The sequence below is a fragment of the Nipponia nippon genome, unplaced genomic scaffold (assembly GCF_047370975.1).
Source record: "Nipponia nippon isolate SJK-2023a ecotype South Korea unplaced genomic scaffold, ASM4737097v1 scaffold_1, whole genome shotgun sequence".
Lineage (NCBI taxonomy): Eukaryota > Metazoa > Chordata > Aves > Pelecaniformes > Threskiornithidae > Nipponia > Nipponia nippon.
The window spans coordinates 438,705-462,884 of NW_028262290.1; the positions used below are offsets into that span (position 1 = coordinate 438,705).

General features: G+C 64.9%; 1 protein-coding gene across 19 annotated transcripts in view; it reads right to left on the reverse strand.

Moving 5' to 3' along the window:
• Positions 1 to 6,612: 6,612 nt before the first annotated feature.
• Positions 6,613 to 24,180, reverse strand: part of PLEC (plectin) — a 46,534-nt gene continuing 28,966 nt past the window's right edge. For 12 of the 19 annotated variants that reach the window (XM_087775830.1, XM_087775903.1, XM_087776999.1 and 9 more), the window contains 16 exons: positions 23,627 to 23,731; positions 23,215 to 23,310; positions 23,003 to 23,128; positions 22,191 to 22,343; positions 21,950 to 22,104; positions 21,700 to 21,826; positions 21,412 to 21,595; positions 21,138 to 21,295; positions 20,668 to 20,846; positions 20,305 to 20,443; positions 19,873 to 20,229; positions 19,677 to 19,760; positions 19,408 to 19,512; positions 19,065 to 19,223; positions 14,135 to 17,515; positions 6,613 to 13,324 (listed from right to left, as the gene is read on the reverse strand). In XM_087775830.1, coding sequence (XP_087631956.1) covers positions 6,989 to 13,324; positions 14,135 to 17,515; positions 19,065 to 19,223; positions 19,408 to 19,512; positions 19,677 to 19,760; positions 19,873 to 20,229; positions 20,305 to 20,443; positions 20,668 to 20,846; positions 21,138 to 21,295; positions 21,412 to 21,595; positions 21,700 to 21,826; positions 21,950 to 22,104; positions 22,191 to 22,343; positions 23,003 to 23,128; positions 23,215 to 23,310; positions 23,627 to 23,731 — 11,844 coding nt within the window. In that variant the 3' untranslated portion in view covers positions 6,613 to 6,988. The remainder of the gene's footprint in view (positions 13,325 to 14,134; positions 17,516 to 19,064; positions 19,224 to 19,407; positions 19,513 to 19,676; positions 19,761 to 19,872; positions 20,230 to 20,304; positions 20,444 to 20,667; positions 20,847 to 21,137; positions 21,296 to 21,411; positions 21,596 to 21,699; positions 21,827 to 21,949; positions 22,105 to 22,190; positions 22,344 to 23,002; positions 23,129 to 23,214; positions 23,311 to 23,626; positions 23,732 to 24,180) is intronic. The other 7 variants (XM_087775972.1, XM_087776269.1, XM_087776111.1 and 4 more) reach the window with 1 other exon arrangement.

Below are 24,180 nucleotides of genomic sequence, written 5' to 3' on the forward strand. Positions count from 1 at the left end.
TGGCACCACCGTAACCCACGTTCACGCTTTACCTCCTGCTCCTGCAGCCTTTCTGGCAGCACCCACTCTCGTTCCCACACCTCAGCAGCTGCCTGCCCCGGCACAGTGGGGGTGGATCCGGAGCAGCCCCCAGCCCCGGCTCGGCTGCCGGCCTGGGACGGCCACCAGGCACAGCAGGCTGCACCGGCTACGCCCTGGCACATGACAGCTGGAAAAAATGGATTTGGAGCTGCCTGACAGCAGTGACGCGGTGCCTCAGGAGGGAGGCACAGGTCCCCACACCGCGCTGCCCGCGCAGCCCTGCCGGCGGCTGCATGGCTCGGAGCATTACCACCGTCCCCACCATGGACACCCTGGCTCTGCGCCCAGCAGCACCCCATCCTGCAGAGCTGCCTGGTGCCCAGTGGGACGGGCGACGCGCTGGCTGCAGCCCTAGAGCAGGCTCTGGGGCAAAGCAGCACCATCGCCCCCGGGACCTGCAGCAAGGAGCCCGTGGATTCACCAGCCCAGCCGACACCAGCCCCCGCACAGACCGTGCCGTGCCGCTCGACGGCACAGAGATGCAGGCGCATTCCCGTGAGGCAGTGCTGCCCTTGGCCGGCGCACATCAGGATTTCGCCGGGGCGAGGCAGGGACCTGCCTACAGTGACCGGGCTCTGTGCCCCAGGGCAGCGGCGTGGCCCGAGGGGGTCTCGGGGTCCCTGCACATGCGGAGGAAGCAGAGCTGGGCAACTCATCTCCTTAAAGAAAGGTTCAGCACCCTGGCAAGGGGGGGGCGTGGGAGAAGCCAGTCCGGCTTTGTGGCTGCTGGGTAAGCTGTACAGAGAGTTCCCAGAGTGGCGTGTTGCAGGCTGGAGCCAGCAGTGCCCGGGGCGGCGGGCACACGGAGCTGGCAGCTGGTGTGTGCCAGCGGGGCCAAGCCGCCTGCCGCGGCCTCGCTTAGGACGGCAGCCACGGGTCCCATGCGCCGGACCATGGCCAGAGGCGGCTACTGCAGCAGGACGGGGCGGTGCAGCCAGTGGTGCTACCGACAGGCGAGCGTCTGCACGCTCAGGGTGTGAGAAACCATCCCACTGTGGGGCTGGGGGCTGCAGGGTGCCCGGGCACAGCAAGCAGCCTGACAGTCCAGCCGGCGCTGTGTGTGAGCCGGTGACAGGCTGTTTGCAAACCCCCGTCTGCGCCGGGCTGCCGCTCGGGGAGCGAGGGAGCCCTTCCAGGGCTGCCTGAACAGCCACCACCAGCGCGGCATTTAGCGCTTCGCATGCCACCGCCCTGTGGTTTTAACGCTACGCAACAGTTTAGCTCAGAGGGCCTGAAAGGGGTGAACTCTGGCCCCCGCGTCAGTGGGGCGAGCTAAGCTGCAGTGCATTAAAAACGGGAATATAATAGAGTTATCCATCATAATTAGCCTGGCCCAATTACACGCTTGCTCGGCCGCTCCCGGAGCGTGATGCAGCTCCGCGGCAACTGACGCTGCTCACAGCTGAGCTGCTGCTCCCTCTCGCCCGGCTGCTGGCCTCGTTGCTCCCTCACGCAGCACTCAGGCTCTGCCGGCTGTGCCGAGGCTGGCAGGACACCCACCACATCAACCAGGAGGGAGCGACGGGACAAGGCAGCCCCGCCGGCCACGGCCACGGCTCTGCCCTGGACCCGCTGCTCGCCCACCACCCCGGCGCGGCAGGGCTGGAGCTGCTGGGCCACTACCAGCTCGCGGGGCTTGGCCAAATCCTGCCCCACAGACCCCAGCTCCCCTTGCAACCAGCCCTCCACCGCCCAGGGGTATGGCAGCACGGGGCGGGGGTCTGTTTCCCCTACACGGCACATTTCTCCTCCCTGAGCCCTCGTTAGCACCGTGCTGCGTGATTTGGCTGTGACTGCTTTGGGGACCAGCTAGAGGCTGGGCCACTGCCAGCCCCGGGGCAAGTCCCCAGCTCCCCGCTGTCCCAGCGGTGCCGCTTGCCATCCTGTGCCGAGCCCGGCTGATGCCGAGCCCTGCCATGTGCCGCCCGTTGGCTCCGCACTGGCACCGCCAGTGCCCACGGGAAGCCAGGCGGCTCTGGGGCAGACGCTGCCCACGGGAAGGGGCTTTGGGAGGGACAGGGGGTCCTGGGGGAGCGGGAGGGTGACATGGAGCGGCACGAGATGGCTGGAATGGCCCCGCGGATGAGGGGCACCGCACCAGGCGGGAGGACAGGCCTTCCCCACATGCTGCACAGCTCACGCCATGGCACTGGGCTGCAGGCAGCCCCGTGTGCCCGGCAGGCACCCAGGAGCAGACAGCCTGGATGCACAGCGCGTCCCTCCCCACCTCGCCCCTTGCACCCCACACCGGGGCCTGTCCCTCTGCCAGCCACCGCAGTGGGATCCCATCGCCCCGGCTCACCCATCGCCCTGGCTCGCCCATCGCCCCAGCTCGCCCATCGCCCTGGCGGGTGGAGCAGCTCCTGCCCAGCACCAGCCCAGCTCACTCCAGCATCCCGCCACACCGGGGAGCCTGCCTGTGCCAGGGCCAACATGGGCACGGGGCTGAGGGGCGTGTGGGGAAGGGGGTCCCCTCCAGCAAAGGGGCACTGGTCCCAAAGGCAGGCCCCAGGGGATTCGCCCAGGAGCTGGGGGGTTTCTCACCCAGGGAAGGGGAGCGGGACCCCACAGATGTTGTGGGGAGGTGAGGGGTTTCCAGCCCATGGAGTGGGGCTGTGCCACGGAGTTTAGCCCTGGATGCGGAGGGGTTTTGGTGGTCTCATGGGGTTTGTGAGAGGTGTCCGGCCTTGAGGGGGGATCAGGGAACAGGGAATATCTGAGGGGGCAGTGAGGTGGAGCACGGCCCCGGGCTGCCCATGCCATCCCCAGGGAGCAGCCCTTGCTGCCCTCCCTGGGACCCGTCCTGAGCCCCCGCGATGGGCAGAGCAGCCTGTGACCCACACGGCCCCCCCACCCCAGCTGCGGCCAACGGCCACATCCCGGTGCAGCCCGCTGCAGGCAGGCTGGCAGGGAGGGAGGGAGGGACACCGCTGCTAATTGCAGACATGCAATGCAATTAATGTGCTCCCAAGCTGCTGCCATCTGTCTGGGCCAGCCCAGGCACTGCTACAGGGGCCAACAAGCTCGGCTGCTCCCGGCACAGTCCCGCTGCTCCCGGGCAGACCCCACCAGCCCCCAGACGTTGCATGGAGCAGGCGCTGCCCCTGCAAGGTCCCGCACAGCTCCGGTGCTCCCAGCGCGGTGCCTGGCAGGAGGCACTGCCACAGGACGAACCTCCTGGCTCAGGGAGACCCAGCCTGGGCAGAAGAGTGGCACATGGCTTGCAGGGCTGGAAAGACTCCTTGAGCCGTCCAAGCCAGCGCCAGGGAACTTCCTGAGCTGGCGTCTGCGCCGACGTCTCCCAGGTTTGCCCAGGCTGCCCCTAACTGTGCCCCACTGTCCCGCTGCTGGCTGGCTGCCCTGCCAGCTCGCCCTTATCCTCCCCAGCCCTTCGTCCTTGCAGCCGACCAGGGCAGCTCCCCGACCGCTGCCATCCCAGCCGCGACAGCTCCTGCACCGCCAGGCTCAGGGAGCAGCCATGGCACAGCCTGCCCGCTCCAGGTGGCATGGCAGGGACCCGCAGCACAGAGCCCAAGGCACCGGCGTCCACAGCCCTGGCCCGGCCCCGCTCACGCAGCAGCGGCACACACCAGCACAGGGTACAAGTGCCTTGAGGTACACCACCAGAGGGATGGATCTGTCCGCCTGTGAAGGACGCAGCCTCAGAAGCCTCCACACCACCCGCTGTGCTCACACACTGCTGCTCTCCATCCCCAAAACCTGCTGGCACGGGGCTGCGGCCTCCCAGGGCGGGAGAGACCCCAGCCCTGCTGCACCCGCACTCACCTCCACGCAGAGCAAACCCTGGGGCCGGGAGCGCTGCCAGCCCGGGGCCCAGGAGCTGCTCTGGGGACAACCCCGCAGCCCTGCTCTGTGCCCGGCGGCGCTGCGGGGATGCCTGGGCACGGCTGTGCACAAGCCTGGCACGCCGCTGCAGCGCTGGTGCCAGGAGCTGGTCAGACCTCCGGTGCCCTGGCATCTTCCACCATGACCCACGGCGGCATGAACCCCAGACGGCACGGCCCACGGCATGAAGGCGCGGGAGGCAACCAGGAGCCTCCAGCCTGGACCCGCAGCGGTGAGGCCGGGGCACGGCTGCCCGCAGGGAGCAGTGAGGGCGAACAGACCACGCGGAGCTGCCAGCTGGTTTCATAGGATCTCTTTTACTGACCTCGCTGGGGAGAGCCATGGGTCCATACTGCATGTTTTACAAACACTTCACGGTATATACAATTCAGGTTTTAGTGTTTTGCCCCCAAAAAGAGATGCTTTTGGATTATTGATCAGCCCCAGCTGCCCTGATGGGAAGAATGGGAAATCAGGGGAGCGCGGGGCCCCGAGGGAGCGGGAACCCCGGCTCAGGCTGGGCTATGGTACAGAGTTGCCCACATTAGCATGTCATGCAAAAGCAAAACTGGATAATGAGAATAATAATAACAACGAATGCTGACGAATAACGTGATTCGATTTACACATGGCAAATGAGAGCAGGTGGGAAGGAGGAGAGGTGCTGTGGAGATCCGTGGGTGAGCCGTGGCACCGTGCCGGGAGGACGTCCCTGGGGAGGAGGGGGTGCACCTCGGGGCACACTGGCACAGGGCGAGGGGAGGGCCAGGCGACCGCACAGGTGCCTCGTGGGGGCTATGGCCCCCGTGGGGGGCCGAGCACAGGGGTTACAGCCCCGACAGCCCGAGCCAGTGCAGCCCCACCACTGCCGCGTCACTTACTGCTTCAGCCCCTGCCCGGGGCCCCGGTGGAGCATGGCAGGGGACGGGGGCTGCATGCTGCCAGGGGGCAGGGGCAGCGGGTGGGCCGGGGCACTCCGCTGCCGGCCGGGGGGCTCCAGTGCCACGGGGCAGCCCCTGCACCCGGGCAGCACCGTCCCTGGTCTCTGCCCAGGGACTCTGGCAAGTGTAAGGGGAGAGGGAGCATGTCCCAGTGTCCTCAAGTGCCGTCCCACTTGCCCCAGGACGGGGGTACGGGCTCCGTGGCAGCGGTGAGGGGAGTTGGGATGGACATCCAGCAACACTAAAACAAAGCGAACAGAAAAGATGGGATGAGACAGGGAGACTGGTCCGTGAGATGAAGCCATTGAGCCCAGCTGGCAGTGCTGTGTGCCCGCCCCGCGACAGCCTGCTTGACCCCACACTGCCTCGGCAAGTGACACCTCCCGACCAGGGCTGGCCCTCCTGTGGCCCAAGCAGCAGGGCGCAGCACTGGTCCGGCACAACCACAGCTGGAAAGCCTTCACCGTGGGCGACTGTACCCCAAACTGTACTTGGAGAAAAACGATGCCCACCGGGCATCTCAGTGTCACCGCCTGGAGAAAGCAGCACCCAGCTAAAGCCCCAGCACCCGCCCAGCGAGCCACGGGACAGTGGGGAACCCCGGCTCCGAAGAGAGAGACTGGAAAGGTTGGCATTACCTGCGCCGGTGAGCACGGCCGAGGAGCTGCCGCGTCCTGGGCTCCCCTCGAGCCCATCCATGACTTGCTGACGTCGGAGACCCAGCTGAGGAACTCGCCCAGTGGCAAGGGGACTTCTTTGGTGGGACTGGAAAAAGACGTCTGCCAGAGAGAGAGCGCGTTATTGCGGGTGAAGGGAAGGAGAGGAAAACCAAGAGGAAAGGAATTACCAAGAGGAAGAAAAGAGGAGTCCGGTTTTAGAGAGATCCGCCTTTTTTCTAACAAGAGAGCACGCCGGGCTGCTGCAGCGTCCCACGGCCCACCCTGCGCACGGAGGGTCCTGTGGCCTCCGCGCCCCTCGGGAGGGTCTGGAGAACCCCCGTGGCGAGGTGGGGGGAGTGTGGCCAGGCAGCGGCTGGGGTCTGGGCGCAGGAACCGCGCACGGAGCCGGGCTGGCTTTGGCAGCGCAGGCTCTGCCGAGCTCGGGCACGGGCTCTGGCGGACGCCTGTCAATTCATTAAGCCACATGAATGTTAAGAAATCAACCTTGTGCAGAGCACTTCCCAGATACACGGAGAGACAGACAGACAGACAGAGAGGCAGCAGCAGGCGCGGCCGCCGGCTAGCGGCAACACGAGCCACGCGGGCGGGGAGAGCCAAGCGCGGCAGGTGCGTCCCAGCGGGCGGGCGGGCTGGCGGAGGCGGCGGCGGACACGCAGCGAAGCCCCTCGGCGGGCGAAGCGGCAGAGCGGAGGCAGGTCCCTCCGCACGGCGCGGAAGCACCAGGCAGCGCCAGCGCGCACTTACGGTCGGGGCACCGGCTCCGCGGTGCGGTGGCGGGGATGTGCCAGGAGGCCAAGCCAGGGAGCTGGGGCAGCTTGGGAGCCGGGGTGCAGAGCCCCCTCCACGCCACGCCGTGCCGAGGGCAGGTGGAAGGGGTCCAGGCAACAGCTCCGGGGCTGGTGCGGTGGGGCGGTGCGGCTCAGGGGTCCAGGCTCTGGCTGTCCGGCGCCGAGCAGCAGGGAGCCCGCGATGTCCTCCTCCGTCTTGCCTGCCGGCACACCAGCTGCAGTGCGCCGCAGGGACAGGGTGGTCTCCTCCTTCGGGGTGCAGGGGATGAAGCCGGCAGGGTTAATTACAAAAGAGTCGCTAAGTGGTTAGATCAAAAAGATGGAACTGTTTTCCTGGTTTCCAGCTCTGCCTCGTGGTGTCCGAGCAGCTGGGTGGGATCGGCTCTGCAGAGGGCAGGAAGGGCAGCAGGCTGCCGGGGCGGCAGATCTGGGAGGGTAGTGTGTTTTCTCTCTCATCTCTTAATATACAAATACTGTCAGAACAATCGTATATATTAATATATTAGTCTAGTCTTTTTGGTTAAACTTTAGGCACTGCTTTGGAAGAAGAATGGAGTTTAAAAATTAAAAAAAATACTAGTGATTAGCCAGCAGCGTTGCCACATGCGGAGCAGGCGAGGTGGTGGGTTCCTCAGGAAGGGGCCGGCAGGTTTCAGGCCACGCGGACCGGGGGCCCATGCAGCCCGGGATGCTCCCCACTCGCCTCCTGCCCGCAGCTCCTGCTCAGGAGGGACAAGGTGAGGGTGAGGGCGGCCGCCTCCACGGCGCTCTGGGGACCCCCAGTGTATCTGCGCCCAAAGCTTGAGGAAGAGTAGGAGGAGGAAGAGAAGGTCATGGAGAAGCCGGAGCCGGTGGCGTCGAAGCTGCCTCGCCTGGAGCCCGACCGGGACCCGGTCCGGGAGCCCGACCGCGAGCCGGAGGTGGAGCCAGCGCTGCTGACATTGTAGGGGCTGTAGTAGCCCTTGCTGGACTGGGAGGAGGCCTCCAGCAGCCGCAGGCCTGTCCCGTCCTCAATCATGCTTCGGTCCATCGCGTCCTTGTAGGAGATCTTGAGCTTGGTTTTGGGGCAGGTGAGATACTTGGAGTAGGTGTTCACATCCCGCAGCTTCTGGGCCGTGCGCGTGTCGATGGTGCCCTTCTGCAGCGCCTCGTCCAAGGAGACACGGCCCTCGACGTCAGGCTCGATCAGGCCCCCCGTCAGGTACTGCACCTCCAGGAAGCGCTGCCCGGCCTCGTAGTACAGCCAGCCCTTCTTCAGGGCCTGGGCCGCTGACATCTTCGTCTTGGTCCGTGGGTCCTCGAAGCCATAGAAGGCCTTCTGCGCCAGGTTGATGCGGTCTACCATGATCTTGTCGACCAGGCCCTTGTTCACCGCGTCGGCGACGGAGCACTTATCCCCAGTGTTGGGGTCGATGATGCCCCCAGTGCAGGCCTGGGCTTCCAGCAGCCTCTGCCCGGTGATGTTATCCACGAGGTTGCGGCGCATCGCCTCTGTGATGGACACCTTCTCCAGAGTGTCTGTGTCCAGGATGCCTGCCACTGGCCCAGTCTCCTCAGTCGGGTCGCTCCACATAGATATCTGCGTTCGCGTGGGGGCCGGGCTGACAGTGTAGGAGGAGGATGATCCCACGGAGGACGACCGTGACCGGAAGCCGCTCATGTTGCCAGAGAGCATGTCTGCAAACTCGGTGATGGAGAGGGTGCCTGAGCGGTACTGGTCCAGGGCCGACTGGTCGATCAGGCCCTTGCTGATGGCATCGTCGATGTCGTACTGGCGCCCTGAGCGTCTGTCGATGATCATTGACTTCACCACGCCATCAGAGGAGGAGGTGGTGATCTCCTCCCACTCACACTCCTGCTCCGACAGCTCCAGGTAGGTCTGGTGGTCGATGAGGCCCTTGCGATAGGCTTCGTACACAGACATCTCCTTGCCTGTCTCCGGGTCGACAATCACCACCCTGCGCTTGCGGACAGAGGACTTGGAAGAAGTCTTCCTCTCCCGCTTCTTCTCCTTCAGGGGCAGGAGGCAGAGGCCAGTCTCTGGGTCAGTGATGCACCGCTCCATGAGCTGCAGGTAGGTGAGGTTCTCCTCTGTGTTCGGGTCGAAGAAGCCCTTGGTATCATCGCTGGGATCCAGCAGGATCTCATTCATCTCCTCATCGAAGAGGCCCCTCTTGTAGGCAATCTCCACAGGGAGGCGGTGGCTTTCCTCGGGATCAATTATGCCTCCCGTTGCAATCTGGGCCTCAAGCAAGCGGATCCCATGGTCCTTCAGGATCAGACCCTTCTTCATGGCCTGGAAGAGGGAGATGAGCTTTCCAGAGTAGGGATCCCGGTAGCCAGTGACTGCCCTCTCAGCAGAGAGCAGCTTGTCCTTGAACTCAGGGCCCACAATGCCCATCCGCACAGCTTCCTCCACTGTCAGCTTGAGGCCCTTGATGGGGTCAATTACATACCCCGTGGCTGCCTGCGCCTCCAGGAGCTCAAACGCGGTGCCTGGCCTGATGATACCCTTCTTCATGGCCTGGTACACGGACAGCCGCTCCTTCGTGGAGTCCACAAAGACGCCAGCAATGCAGCTGGTGCCCTCCAGGAACTTCTTCAGGTTCTTAGAGACCTCCTCGATGGAGGTGAGGCCTTCCTGGAGGCGCTGGGCAGTGGCTTCGTCCATCACCTGTGAACGGACCAGCTCCTCCACAGTGATCTGCTTCCGCAGCCCCCGGAAGGTGAGCTTCCTTGTGTCACAGAGTGGGAGCAGGAGGAGCCCGCTGTTCTCATCCTTCCGGCACCGCTTCAGGAGCTGTGTGTAGCTGAGCTTCTCCTCCGTGGATGGGTCCACGTAGCTTCGCACCTCACTGGGCTCGGACAGCATGTCGTATGTGTCCTTGTTGATGAAGCCCCGCTGGCAGGCCACCTCCAGGGGCAGATGGAAGCCCAGGTGCGGGTCAATGATGCCACCGGTGGCTATCTGGGCGTCCAGGAGCTTGAGGGCCTCTTCGCTGGGAATGAGATCTTTCTTCATGGCCTGGAAGATGGAAATCTTCTGTTCGCTGTACGGGTCTCTGTAACCGGTCACAGCCCTCTCTGCGGACAGGAGCCGGTCATGGATTTCAGGCCCCACCACACCCTTCCTGACCGCTTCGTCAACGGTCAGCATCTCATTCTTTGTGGGGTCGATCATGAAACCGGTGGCAGCCTGGGCCTCCAGGAGGGAGCGGGCCACTTCGGAGTTGATCAGCCCCTTCTTCAGTGCCTGGTAGATACTCAGCTTCTGCTTGGAAGAGGGGATGTAGATGCCAGCCACACAGCCTGACCCATAGAGGTACTTCCAGATAATCTCCACATCCAGGAGCTCCCGGAAGGTTTTGGAGCCCTGCTTCAGCAGGTTGTAGATGTCTAGCGAGATGATCTTGGCCTCGTAGAGGTCCTCGGCCGTGATGCGGCGCCGGATGTAGTCATAGGATGTGAGATTCTGCTGCCGGATGATTTCAGTCTTCTCAATGATCTCAATGATGATGATGATCAAGCGCTCCTTGGACACACGGCCGGACTGGAACTCCTCCATGAGCTGCTTCCGCTGCTCTTCAGGCAGCAGGTCTGAGTGCATGATCTCCCACAGCGACATGGAGGAGCCCGCCTTGGTGCCCACAGGGATGTCCACCTGTGTCTCCTCAAACACCTTCCGCGTCTCTGCCTCTGTGTACACCTGGGTGGTCTCTACCACTGTAGGCTTCTCAGGCTCCCGCAGAGGCAGCAGATACAGGCCCGTCTCAGGATCCTCGATGCACTTCTCCTTCAGCTGCAGGTAGGTGAGGTTCTTGTGGGTGTTGGGGTCAAAGAAGCCCTTGGTGTCATCAGTGGGGTCGGAGAGGGTTCGGTTCATTTCCTCGTCGAAGTAGCCCCGCTTGTAGGCCACCTCCACAGGGAGGCGGTGGCTGTGCACGGGGTCGATGATGCCACCGGTGGCGATCTGGGCCTCGAGCAGGCGGATGCCGTGCTCCTTCACGATGAGTCCTTTCTTCATGGCCTGGAAGAGGGAGATGGTGTTGCCCGAGTAGGGGTCCTTGTACCCAGTGACAGCCTTCTCGGCAGACAGCAGCTTCTCGTGCAGTTCAGGCCCGACGACACCAGCCTTCACAGCCTCATTGACATACAGTTTCCGGTTCTTCACAGGGTCGATCAAGAACCCAGTTGCTGCCTGAGCCTCCAGGAGGACCACGGCGGTGCTGGGCCTCAGCAGGTTCCTCTTCATGGCCTCATAGATGTTCAGCTTCTCCTTGGTCGCCTCCACGTAGACACCAGCAATGCAGTCACTGCCATGCAGGAATCTCCTCACCGCATCTGTCTCAGAGAGGTCCTTCACTGATTTCTTGCCTTCCTTCAGCTGCTCGTACTGGGCTTTGCTGATGATGTGGGACTCCACCAGCTCGCTGGCAGGTACAGGTGCCCGGAGACCGCTGAATGTCAGCTTCTCCTGCTTTTTGGTCTCTGCCTCCTCGATAATGGTGATCACGATCTTGATGATCTTTTCAATGGTCACCTTGCCAGTCTTGTACTGTCGGAGGAGCTCCCGCCTGTGCTCCTCTGTGAAGTACTCGGAGTGGATTAGCTCCCAGATGGTCATTGTCTGGCCCTTCATGCTGCCCACTGGGACCTCTACGGTTGCCTTGTCAAAGCGCTCCTTCGCCTGGCTGTCTGTGTAGACCTCCTCCTGCTGTGACTGGATGGCTTTGTCTGACAGGGGCAGCAGGCAGAAGCCAGTCTGCTTGTCACGGTGGCAGTTCTTCTGCAACTGGGCATAGGTGAGGTGCTCTTGGGTGTTGGGACAATAGAAAGCCTTGGTGTCATCTCGGAGGTCAGACAGAGCCTCATTTATCTCCGGGTTGAAGTAACCCCGCTTATAGGCGACCTCGAGCGGGAGCCGGTGGCTGTTCACAGGATCGATGATGCCTCCGGTGGCGAGCTGGACATCCAGCAGACGCATCCCGGTATCGCTGGGGATGAGGCCCTTCTTGAGCGCTTGGAAGAGGGAAACCGTCTGGCCCGTATAGGGATCCTTGTAGCCAGTCACAGCCTTCTCTGCAGACAGCAGCTTCTCATGAAACTCCGGCCCCACCACCTCGGCCTTCACTGCCTCATCAACAGAGAACAGCTTGTTCTGCACAGGGTCAATGATGTAGCCGGTGGCAGCCTGCACTTCCAGCAGGGACAGGGCAATCTCTGGCTTCAGCAGGTTTCTCTTCAGGGCATCGTAAAAGGTGAGCTTCTGGCCAGTCGACTCCACTAGGACACCGGCAATGACATCCGTGCCCTTCAGGTACTGCCGCACAGACTCCATCTCCGCCACATCCTTCACAGACTTCTTGCCCTGGTGCAGCTGGTTGTAGAGGTCCTTGTTGATTATTTTGCTATCCAGCAGCTCAGCGGCAGGCACAGGGGCCCGGAGGCCCTCGAAGCACATCTGGCTCTTTTTCTCGCTTTCTTCCACAACCGTGATGATAATCTTAATGATCTTCTCCACTGTGATCTTGCCAGTCCTGTACTGCTGGATCAGGTCCCGCCTTTGGTCCTCAGTGAAGTATTCAGAGTTGATGACCTCCCAGATGGTCACGGTCTTCCCTTGGAACTTGCCGAACGGTGCCGTCACCGTGGCCTTTTTAAAGACGTCCTTAGCTTCTTTGTCAGTGTAGACCAGCTCTCTTGCTTTGGTCGCCTGGTCAGTGAGCGGCAGGAGGCACAGCCCCGTGTCCGGGTCAGTCACGCACCGCTCCATGAGCTGCAGGTAGGTGAGGTTCTCCTGTGTGTTGGGGTCGAAGAAGCCCTTGGTGTCGTCGGTGGGGTCAGAGAGGACCTGGTTCATCTCCTCATCGAAGTAGCCCCTCTTGTAGGCAGCTTCTACAGGCAGGCGGTGGCTGTTGACGGGATCGATGATGCCGCCAGTGGCGATCTGGGCCTCGAGCAGGCGGATGCCGTGCTCCTTGACAATGAGCTCCTTCTTCATGGCCTGGAAGAGGGAGATCTGGTCGCCTGTGTAAGGATCCTTGTAGCCGGTTACTGCCCGTTCAGCAGCCAGCATCTTATTGTGCAGTTCTGGCCCAATCACTCCCTCTCTCACTGCCTCATTCACTGAGAGCCTCGCGTTTCGCACAGGGTCAATTATGAAGCCGGAGGCAGCCTGCGCTTCCAGGAGGACCAGCGCGGTGCCTGGGCTGAGCAGCTTCTTCTTCATGGCTTCATAGATGCTCATCTTTTGATTGGTGGGTTTGATTAACAAACCAGCGATGCTGCTCTTGCCCTGCAGGTACTTCTTGATGTCTTCCCTCTGCGAGAGCTCTCCAACACTCACGACGCCCTTCGCCAACTTGTCTAAGCTCTCCTTGCTCAAAATGCCAGCGTCAGCCAGCTTCTCTGCAGATACCTTCTGACGGATACCGTCAAACGCAAACTCTGGCTCCCCGTTCTGCGCCAAGCCATCCACCACCTCTCTGCCATTGGGCACAGCTTTGGTATCTGACAGCTGCATCGTCATAACCATGGTCTCCTCGGGCAGGTCGTCCGTCTGGATCATGATCTCTCGTGTCTGGGCCAGGGCAGCCTTGTACTCTTCCTGCATTTGCTCGAGCCTCTCCCTGAGCTTCTTGTTCTCCTCTTCCAGGAGTTTCTCCTGCTGCTGCCGCTGTCTCTCCAGCTGCTGCAGCTCCTCCTGCTTGTGCCGGACATTTTCCTCTGCTTCTTGCTGATGCTTCTTGGCTTCGTCCAGCATGGCTTTCAGCTGCTGCTTCTCCTGCTCCATCTCCTTCTGCTGCCGCTCCTGCTCTGCCTTCAGGTTCTGGGCTTTGTTCACCTCATCTTTAAAGAGCTTCTCCAGCTTTGTTTTCTCTTCCTCGATGAACTTCTCCTTCTGCAGCAGGGCGTCCTTCTCCGTCAGGAAGGTCTGCTGGAGGAGCTGTGTCTCCTGGCGGAGCTGTGCCTGCTGGGCCACCTGCATCTGGGGTGGGAGAGAGGACAGCACAGTCAGATGGCACCATCTACCCAGGACGGCAGCATCGGTGGGGCAGCAGAGGCGGGCAGGGGTGAGAGGACAGGCAGCGGGGGTGGTACCAGGCTGGTAGGGGTGCAGAGTCACCCAATCACTCTGCTACGCTGGTTAAGAGTTAAGGGAGCAGAGCTGGGGTTAGGGAGCCACAGCAAACAACACGTGGGTGGAACGAGCAGGGAAAAGACACGAGCTCTTCTGCAGGCATCAGGGACTCCCCACCCGGTACCGAGGCTGGGAGCTGGGGACGGCTCTTGTCTACGGAGAGGAATAAGGCAGGATGCGCCACCGGGCTGAAAAGCCGGCGCAGGTGATGGGGAGTGCCCCTCCATAGCAGGAGCTGCTGGCAGCAGGAGAGGGCAGGGGGTGGGAGGTCCTGCTCCAACATCTCCCTGCTGGGTTTGCCTCGCTGCACCTGATGCTGGCTCTGCGCACACTCTTGACCTGCCCCACAAGCAGATGCTCACCGTGACCCCTGGTAGGGGGGACCCTGGGGCAGGAAGCTCAGTGACGCCTCTGCCTACCGGATGGTGCCAGCAGCCAGCTCCGCGCCTACGCCCGCCGGGTGCAGGCTGCAGCTCCAGGGCTGGAGGCTGCACGCCTGTGCTGCAGCGACGGTCATCAGGGACCAGCCAGCGCAGCTCCCAGAGCCTGGCCAGCTGCCCACGTGCCTGCTGTCCCGGGACACAGCACGGGGCGGCTGGGGAGAGGGAAGGACTCCCTGCGTACCACCACCGCTAAGGGGGACCCATAGCCCAGTACCTCCTCTGCCTTCTGCTGCAGCAACGCCGCCTCCTGTTTCAGCTTCTCCTTCTCCTGCTCCAGGTCGGCGATGGCCCTCCGCAGCTTCTCTGCATCCTGATCACTCTGGTGCCGCTGGATCTCCAGAGTGTGCACCAGCGTCATCTTCTCCTGCGTGGCCAGCTCAGTCTCGTGCAGCCTTTCGCTGATCTCCTCTGCCTGCTTCTTGAACCGCTTGGCTTCCTCCTCGGCCTTGGCCTGGGCCATGCTCATCTCTGCCACGTGCAGTTTGAGGCGCTCAGCCTCGGCCGTGATCTCCAGCTGCCGCCGGCGCTCAGCCTCCAGGGTTTTCTGGAAACCCTCGGTCTCCTCGGCCAGGCGCTGCTGCATCTGCTCCTTGTCCTCCTGCAGCCGCTTGGCATGCTCCTGCGCCAGGTCCTTCTGCTTCTGCAGCATCTCCGCCTCGGCCTTCAGCCGCGTGGCCTCCTGCACTGCCTGCATCTTCTCCTTGAGCATCTTCTCTGCCAGTGCCCGCTGCTGCGCCAGGTCGTCCTCAGCCAGCTTCCGCATGCGGGCGGCCTCCTGGGCCTCCACACTGAGCCGGGCAACCTCCTCCGCCACCTGCTTCATCTTCTCGGCCTCCTCCGCCAGAAACTTCTGCGTGTTGTCCTTGTCCTTGAGGATCAGTGCCTTGTTCTCCTCCTCAATCCGGCTCTTCAGCTTCGCCAGCTCCTCCATCTGCACCCGGACCTTGAAGAGCTCCTCCTCCACCTGGGCCTTCTGCCGGACGGCGTCGGTCACCTCCTCCTTCAGCCGCTGCAGCTCCTCATCCAGAATGCCCTTCTGGTGGTCTGTCTCGTCCAGCTGCAGCTTCACCTTGGTCAGCTCCTGCTCCACCTGTGCCTTCTGCCGCAGCGTCTGCTCGGCAAACTTCTTGTGCTTCTCCATCTCAGCATCTGCCAGCTGCTTCTGCCGCAGGGCCGCCTGCTCCGCCTGCGCCCGCTTTGCCGCCTCCAGCTCGGCCTCCTTCCGCAGCTTCTCCGCATCCGCCTGCGCCTGCGCCTTGGCCTGCGCCTCCTCCTCCGCCTGCTGCTTCAGCCGCTCGGCCTCCTCCACCCGCTGCCGGGAGAGGCTGGCGTCCTGCTCGGCCTTACTGCGAGCGAACTCTGCCTCCTCTGCCGCCCGCCTGGCCCGCTCGGCCTCCTCCCGCAGCCGGTCCAGGAGGCTCTGCTCCTGCTGCCGTGTCTGCAGCAGCTCCTGCTCCTTCTGCTGCACAGCGGCCAGGTGGGCCTTCTCCTCCGCCGCGATCCGCTTCTGCGCCGCCTCCCGTGCCAGCTGGATCTGCCGCTCCGACTCCTTCTCCGCCAGCTCCTTCTGCCGCCTGGCCTCCTCCACCATGGCCTTCAGCCGCTCCACCTCCTCTAGAGCCAGCCGCCGCTGCCGCCCGGCCTCCTCCTCGGCCGCCAGGATGGCCTGCACCTTCTCCTCAGCCTCCCGCCGGCGGCCCTCCTCCTCCAGCGCCAGTGCCCGCTGCCGCTCGGCCTCCCGCTCGGCCTGCTCCCGGCTGCGCTGCACCTCCTCTGCCTCCCCGCGGATGCGGCTCAACTCCCGCTCCAGGTCGGTCTTGCCCGCCGAGGCCTTCTCGAAGCTGGCCTTCAGGGCGCGGATCTCCTCCTCCACCTGGCGCCGCTGCCGCAGCGTGTCCTCCACCAGGCTCTTCTGCCGCTCCAGCTCGCTCTCCGAGGAGCGCTTCAGCATGGCGATCTTCTCCTCGATGTCCTGCTTGTGCTGGGTGGCCTGCTCCTCCAGCAGCTTGCGCTGGTAGGCCTCGTCCTCCGCCAGCCGCCGCAGCCGCTCGTTCTCCGCCTCCTTCTCCTTCAGGGCGATCTCTGCCTCCGCCTTCAGCCGCGAGGCCTCGTTGATGGCCGCCAGCTTCTCCTTCAGGATGCGCTCAGCCTCGGCTCGCTGCCGGCTGGCCTCATCCTCCGCCAGCTGCCGCTGCCTCTTGGCCTCCTCGGAGAGGGCCCGCAGCCGGGCAGCCTCCTCGGCCAGCTCCCGCAGCTTGCTGGCCTCGGCCTCCAGCCGCTGCTTGGACTTCTCGCTGGTGGAGCGCGACTCCTCCTCCGTCTTGGCCTTGCTCTCTAGCAGGATCTCCATCTCGGCCCGCAGCTTGGCCAGCTCCTCCTCCACCTCTTTCCTCTTCTGGATGGCCTCGCTCACCTCCTTCTTCAGCCGGAAGAGCTCCTCCTCCAGGAGCAGGCGCTGCTGTTCCCTGTTGTCCATCTCCGCCTTCAGCCGGATCAGCTCCTGCTCCGCCGCCAGCTTCTGCTGGGCCGTGCCCTCCGCCAGCTCCCGCTGCTTCTCCAGCTCCTCCTCCGCCAGCTCCTTCTGCCGCAGGGCCGACTCCTCCGCCTTGGCACGCTTGCGGGCCTCCCGCTCCGCGTCCTCCTTCTGCTTCTCTGCCTCCTCCTGTGCCAACGCCTTCTTGTGGGCCACCTCCTCTGCCTGCAGCCGCAGCCGCAGTGCCTCATTGGCCTTCTGCCGCCAGTGCTCCAGCTCCTTCTCGGCCTCCTCCCGTGACTGCTCGGCCTCCAGCTGCTGCTTCTTCAGCCGCTCAGCCTCCTCCTGCAGGTGGGTCACTGTGATGTGCTCCTGCTGCAGCGACAGCTCCAGCTGCGCCGTCTTCTCGGCGAAGGACAGCCGCTTGCTCTGCAGCTCGGCCTCAGCGCTCCGCTGGGCCACCTCCTGGGCCACCTGGATCTGCCGCTCCTTCTCAGCCTCCGCCTGCCGCATCCGCCGCTCAGCCTCCTCCGCCTGCAGCCGCAGCTTCTCCAGGTCCGCCACTGCCTTCTGCTTCTCCCGCGCCGCGTCCCTCTCGGCCTGCACCTTGCGCTTCAGCTCCTCCTCTGCCTCCCGCTTCTTCTGGCTCTCCTCCTTCACCTGCCAGCGCAGGCGCTCAGCCTCCTCCTGAGCCTGCTTCTTCTGCCGCTCGGCTTCCTCGGCACGTGCCCGCAGGTCCTGCAGCTCCATCTCGGCACCTGCCCGCTGCTTCTCAGTGCTCTCCAGCTGGAGGCGGATGAGGCGGATCTCCTCCTCCACCTTCTTGCGGTTGTACTCGGCCTCCTCGATCAGCTTGACCTTGGACTTGATCTGGTGGTCTGAGTTCTGCCGCAGCTGCATCAGCTCCTGCTGGATGTTCTGCTTCTGCTGCTCGGCGTCCACGGCCACCACCTCCCGCCGGGTGACCTCCTCCTGCATGCGGAGCTGCAGCTCCCGCGCCTCCGCCTCCGCCTGCGCCTTGGCTTTGGCGTGGGCCTCGGCCAGCTGCCGCTGCTTCTCCAGCTGGGCCTCCACCTCCGCCAGCCGCTTCCTCTCCTCCTCCTTCAGCTTCTCGGCGGCTTTCTGGAGGGGAAAGAGGGTGCAGAGAAAATAGAGAGGGGAGAGAGAGAGAAATCACAAGGGATGCGACCGAGCCACAGCGTCAACGCCAGCCACAACCACGCACCACCGAGAGACGGGACAGTCCGGGGCGGAGGGGTGGAGGATGCGCATGGAATGGCTTCGGGTCCCTGGGCCTCCCCACAAGCTGGAGGCGGTGACGCCAGCTTCCAGAAGACGTATGGCAGACAGGGGACACACGACTACCGTGTCTCACTTAGCACAGTGCAGGAAGACGGGCGACAGCAGTGCAAGAAGCGGGATGGCCCATGTACCACAGAGAAGGGATGGAGCGCAAGCAAAGCCCGAAGTGAGGGAGACAGATGCAAGCAGCTTGCACGCCACCACTGTGCCCACTGCCCTCCGGGGAGGGCCCTGCGCCGGCCCCCTGCAGAGGGGAGCCTCCTCCTGTGCTTGCTGGGGCTCCCTGTGCAAGAGGGGCCGGCGCAGAAAGCCATCACCTTGGGGAAATCAGAGACCCAGCCGGAGCACCAGGGTGAGCAGGACAGAGGGGAGCGGGTGGCGAGGGAGGTGCCAGCGGAGCTTTCCCTGCCGGGAAAGCCTCGACGACATGGAAAGCAATCCAAGCTCCAGCCCGTGCTGCCCCAGCTGCTCCAAATCCCCCCCGCGCTGGCCCGCTCCAGGCAACCCCGCCAGCTGGCCGTCTGCCGAAGGGCTGACATGGCTCATGCATGGCTCAGGGCTGTGCCACAGAGTACTCGTGCCGCATGCACCATGAGCAAGGCAGGCGCACGCTCCGTGCAGGGCCTGGGCACAGGCAGTGTGCATGCGGGTGAGCCGGACCCCTGTGCCACGGGGATGGGTCCCCTCGTGCCACCCCGAGAGGTGCAGCGACGGCCTGGGAGCAGAGGCAGAGGAGGGCGAGGAGCACGGGAGCGAGCGGCTCTCCGGAGGGCAGGGGTGCAGTGGGCAGGAGGGGCGCGCAGGCTGCTGGCAACCATGGGGTGAGGCGGAGGGGTGCCGTGGGGAGGGGGACATGCGCAGAGTGAGTACCTGGTGCAGGGATGCCAGAGTCATCCTGGTTTTTTACCCTTCATTAGATCCCCACCAACACAAACATCCCCCAAGACAAAGCACTGGCAAAGCGGCTCGACTTCCAAGGGCAGAAACCAAGAGTTAGAAAGGTTACCAAGACAGAACACCCGAGGGCTCCAGTCCCGCGGCGCCCGAGCACAGCGTTCATGCGGAAGGCAGATGCTGACTGCACTACGTGTATCTGGGAAGTGCCTCCTACCACCAGTCACGCCAGAGCCCGGCAGCGCCCAGAGCCAGCTCTGCGTGCCTCTCCAGCCGGCTCTCGGCTCGGAGACCCGCTGCACCCAGAGCCAGCAGCTTCGGTCCCAGGAGCCCAGATCAGAGTGGAGTTAGAGGCCGTGGGCCAGCGTTAGTGATGGGGGGCCGGCAGTCATCATGAACCATGTTCCCCGTTGTTATGCCGGAAAGACAATGCTGGAGTCATGCCACCCCACGTGCCCGCACGCCGCTCCCCTACCTCCTCCTCCTCCAGCCGCCGTAGCGTCTCCGTGATGAACTTGATGTACTGGCTCGTGAGCGTGGTCAGCTCGCTGTACCGCGTCCGCAAGTCCACGTACTGCAGCAGACAGCGGGGGTCAGCAGGAGGGGAGCACGCCCGCGGCAGCCCCCGGCCCAGCTGCCCCGCACCCCGGCAGCGGTGGGGATGGACGGAGGTGAGCCTGCATGCCAGCCCTGCTGTGCCCACCCCTTCAGCAAGGGGCTGCAGCCCTCTGCTCCTGGGGAAGGAGCTGCCCGGGCTCAGCCGCACGCCGGGACCCGTCAGGCGCCCCAGGCCTGCACGCGGAGGGGCTCCCCCTCACCTCCTGGATGATGCTGTCGGACGCAGACTGCACTTTGGGCTTCTTGGCTGGAGAGGCCATCGGCTCCACCTGCGCCTTGAAGCTCACCAGCTGCAGCTCATAATCCTGCCGGTGAGAGGGGTCCTCAGCACGCCGGCCAGCATCCCCAGCAAGCCCCCCGGGCCCTTCGGGGCTGCCTGGCACTGGGCTGCCCCTCCCCAGCCCCACGCCTGCCCCGGCACCACCGGGGAGGCCAGCCCAGAGCGAGCAGGCACAGCCAGCGGGCGCACCTTGATGGCATCGATGTACTGCTTGGCGTAGCGCTGGCACTCCTCCACCTTCTCCTTGTTGCGGTCGCACTCCTCCAGGAGTTTCTGGGGAAACAAGCAGGGTTGAGCTTAGGTGCCCTGTGGCTGCCCTGCCATGGCCAGGGACGGCCAAGAGCACCGGCCAGGCCGGCCCCATTTGCCCCACCGCGGGCGCTACCTTCTCCTGCAGCAGCTGCTCCCGCACAGTCTTGCTGTCGGTGATGGGCACTGCCTGGATTTTCTCCTGCCGCTGCTTTGCATCCTGGATCCATTGGAGCAGCCCATCGCAGCTTTCGCGGTAGTACCGCAGCTGGCGGCCCAGCTGGTCCAGCTCACGCTGGCGCAGGTCCGTCTGGGTCAGGACAGCCTGCCAGCGCTCCAGCAGCTGCTGGACTCTCTCCCGGTAGCGGTCCAGGTCCACGTCGCGCTCACTGTGGCCCCTGACCATCCGCTCGTTGACGTCCTTGGCCTTGCTCAGGTCGGTCTCCAGCGTGCTGAAGAAGGGCTGGTGCCCCTCCGCCTGCACACGCAGCCGCTGCGGCAGACAGAGCAGTGGTCAGCGCCGGTCCCCCCCAGCTCCCCCCCAGCACGGTGCTGCCCCAGCCGTTACCTTCAGCTCAGCCTTGCTGGCCTCCAGCTCCTTGAGGTCAGCCGGCACGGTCTGCACATCCTTCAGCTGGTCCTCGTACTTCTTGACCAGCTCCTCTGCCCCCTGAGTGCTGCGGATCACCAGGTTGATGGTCTTCAGCCTGCGGAGAGAGGAGACGGGCTCAGCTGGTGCCAGAGCCCAGGCGGGCAGCAGCATCAGTCGGCACACAGCCGACGGGAAGGGAAGGGAAGGACTCGCTGGCACAGCCAGCTTCCTCCAGACCTCATCAGCCCACCCCGGGCCAGACCAGGCTCATCCCCGCCAATGCAACGGTTTTCCCCAGCCCGGGATGACCAAGGAGCTGCGCAGGGGCTGGGCACTCACTTCTCCAGGTAGATGCTGGAGAGGCTGTACACCTGGTCCATCTTCTGCAGGGTGATCTCCAGCTCTGAGCGCAAGATGGGGGCCGAGCTGGCCTGCTCTGGCTGGGCCAGCACCTTCTCTGTCTTCTCACTGACCTTGTCCAGGTTCTTCTTGATGCCCTCCAGCTCCAGGTGGATTTGCTGTGGGGAGAGGAGGGTCCCTCACTCTCTGCCTGGTGCCAGGCTGCAGTTTGGGGCCGAGCCCTGCCTGTGGCTGATCCCCATATAACACCGTGCCAAACGCCGTGTCCTGCCAGCCAGGACCCAGCCTGCAGGGCCCCAGCCACCCCCGACCCAGGAGGAGAAGGAGCAGAGAAGGGGAAGGGGTCTGCAGCCCGCAAGTGTGGGTGGACAGACACCAGCCCTGTTCTGGGTGCCGAGGTCCCCGTCCGTGCACGTTGCACACCTGCAGACGCGCGTGTGCACACGTACCTGCTGCTCGGTGATGCGCTGGGCGCACTCCTTGACCGGGTCCTTGTCGAGAGGCAGGCGGATCTTGTGGATGGTGCGGGTCTCGCAGCCCTCCAGCTGCAGACGGATGTCCTTCAGCTGTGAGATGTAGCTCTTGCACAGGGACTCGTCCTGTTCTCCTGTGGGGACACCAGGGACAGGTTAGCGCCTTCCCGCTCTGTTCGCCCTGTCCGCATCCCCGGGGACGGAGGGGACGCCCCAGGGAGCACGGGGTGACAAGGAGGAGAGGCCTCACCTTTCTCCTGGCTGCGCAGCAGCAGCTCGTACTTCTGGGTGCAGGCATTGTACTCGCGCTCCACGTGCAGCCGGTCATCGGGCTGGAAGCTCTGCGAGTCCTGGCTGTCCCGCAGGAACTCCTGGTAGTGGGTCTCCAGGCTGCGCAGGACCTGCCGGCACTCCTCCACCTGCATTGTGCGGAACTGGGGGGCCGAAGGGTGCCGTCAGCCCCCGCCACCGGAGCGGGACCCCTGGGGACCCTGCCGGGCTGGGTGCTGCCCTGTGCTGGCACCAGGGGGGGACTCACCGTCAGGTGGGACCAGGACTGGATCTGCTGGATGTCGCGGATCAGGTACTGCCAGGACAGGAGGCTCCTCATGTCCAGGTGCAGCTGGTGCCAGAGCACGAGGAGGTGCTGGTGGGCGGCCTCCAGCCTGGGGAGAGATGGCGTGAGCGAACCGGGGGGCGAGGGAGGAGCGGCAGGGACCCCACGGCAGAGGGGAGAGCCGAGGACAGTGCTGCGGAGGTGGCCCAGGATGGGGGCGGCTGGCGCTCACCTGTGCACGGCATCCAGCGCCTCCTTGTTGGGGGGCGGCACAAGGAAGCAGACGGAGGGGACGATGGCTTCGCTGCCGGCGGCGCTCAGCACCCTCCACTTGTAGGGCTGGGCGTTGCTGAGCAGGGTGCACTCGTCGTTCTTGTGCACGGTGATCTGCGGGGCCAGGGCGGTGTGAGCACGGGGCAGGGGGTCCCCACGCGTCCCTCCCCGCCTGCCCCGCTCCCCGCTCCCCCTCGCACCTCTATTTGCTTGTAGTCGCAGACGGCCTGGATGGGCGGGCGGCCCTGGAGGTGGGTGCCAGGGCTGCGGGGCTTCAGCTGGACGATGGCCTTGGCGCGGCGGGCCAGCCCCGCCAGCTGCCCCCCGTACTCCGCCAGCTGGTCCTTCTGCTCCTGTGGGCACAGCGGGGTCAGGGGGGCCCGGGGGGGCCCCCCCCACTGGGTGGGGGCGGGGGTCTGGGGAGCAGGCGGTGGTGGGGTGGGAGGGTCCGCGGGAGGCTCGCCCATTCCCACTGGGGGCCCTGGGGCGTGGAGGGGGGTCACTGCAATGAGAGGAGGGGCTGCAGTGGGGAGGGGGATTATTGGGGGGGGCACCGGCAGGGGGGGTGGGGGTGGTCACTCCTGCCGCGGGGCCTGCATGCTGGGGGGAGGTCGCTGCAGTGGGGGAGGGGTCACCCCGGGGTGCTGCGGCAGGGTGCACGTGTTGGGGGTCACCCCTGAGGCTCTGCAGTGGGGGGTGCTTGCGGGGGATCACCCTCAGGGGGCTGCAGTGGGGCGCATGTGTGGGGATGTCACCATAGCACGCTGCAGCTGGCCTCACATGGGGGGGTCACCCACCCCTGGGGCTGCAGCAGGGCTGGGGGTCACCCCTGGGGCTGCAGTGGGGCTCATGCGTCGGGGGGGGTCACCCACCCCTGGGGCTGCAGCAGGGCTGGGGGTCACCCCTGGGGTGCAGCGGGGCTCATGCGTTGGGCGGGGTCACCCCGGGGGTGCAGCGGGGGCTCATGCGTTGGGGGATCGCCCCGAGGGCGCAGCGGGCGGGGGTCACTCACCACGCAGTCCTGCAGCAGGTCCTCCAGGCGCGTGACCGTGATGCTGCGGTCGCATGAGTATTTCTTCTTCATGTTCTCCTGCGTCTTCCTCAGGAATTCCTCAGCCTCCTTCACATCGGCGAAGAACTAGGGAGGCGAGGGGGGTCAGGGGGGCGGGTGCCCGGCGGGCCCTGGCTGCGCCGGCGTGGGGACCCCCTCCTGCCCCACCCTACCTGGAAGTAGGCGCTGTTCTCCTTCAGGTGGGCCTCGATGCAGCAGCACAGCTGGAGCATCCAGCTCCACTGGGTCTGCAGGGCTGCCTGGAAAGCCTGAAACGGGGAGGCGTCACCCTGCCTGCACCGCCACCGGCACTGGCACCGGCACCGGCCAGCCCCCACCCAGCCCAGGCAGCTGCCTGCACTGCCACAGCCCCTCCGTGCGCTGCCCACCGCCCCACGCACTGCGCCCCACACCAGTGACCCTCAGCGCCCACTGCTCCATGCCCCACACCCCACGCCAGTGACCCCAGTGCCCACTGTCCCACGCACCGTGCCCCACACGAGTGACCCCCAATGCCCACTGCCCTGCGCCCCACACCAGTGACCCCAGTGCCCAGGCCCCCCCAGGCTCCCCAGGCCCCCTCACCTCCAGGGTCTGCCTGCCCGGGTGCTCCTCCCGCAGCAGCCGGTCCCCCGTGCTCTGCAGCTCCTTGATCTTGCGCTCCCGCAGCTCCAGCTCCCGCATCAGCCCCTGGCACAGCCCCGGGGTGAGCGGTGAGCACCCGGCCCCCGGCAGGGCCAGCACACGCGTGTGCGTGTCTGTGCGTGTGTCTGTGTGTCTGCGTGCGCATCTGTGTGCGCCCGGGGCTGAGGCACCTTCCTACCCCCGCCCCGGGCCCTCTGCAGCTGCCGGGGACCATTGGGGCCAAGCTGGAGGGGGACGCTCAGCGGGGGAGCATTGGGTCCAGCACCCACCACAGGAGGCTGCTGGGGTGGGGGGCTGGGGGGGGCAGGGGTAGGGGCACTGGGGGATTGGGTTGGGGGGGCTGGGGGACGGGGACAGGGGTGCTCAGGGATGGGATATGGGTGCTCAGGGAGGGGGACGGGGGCTGGGGGTGCTCAGGGATGGGATATGGGTGCTCAGGGAGTGGGGCAGGGGGCTGGGGGTGCTCAGGGATGGGATATGGGTGCTCAGGGAGT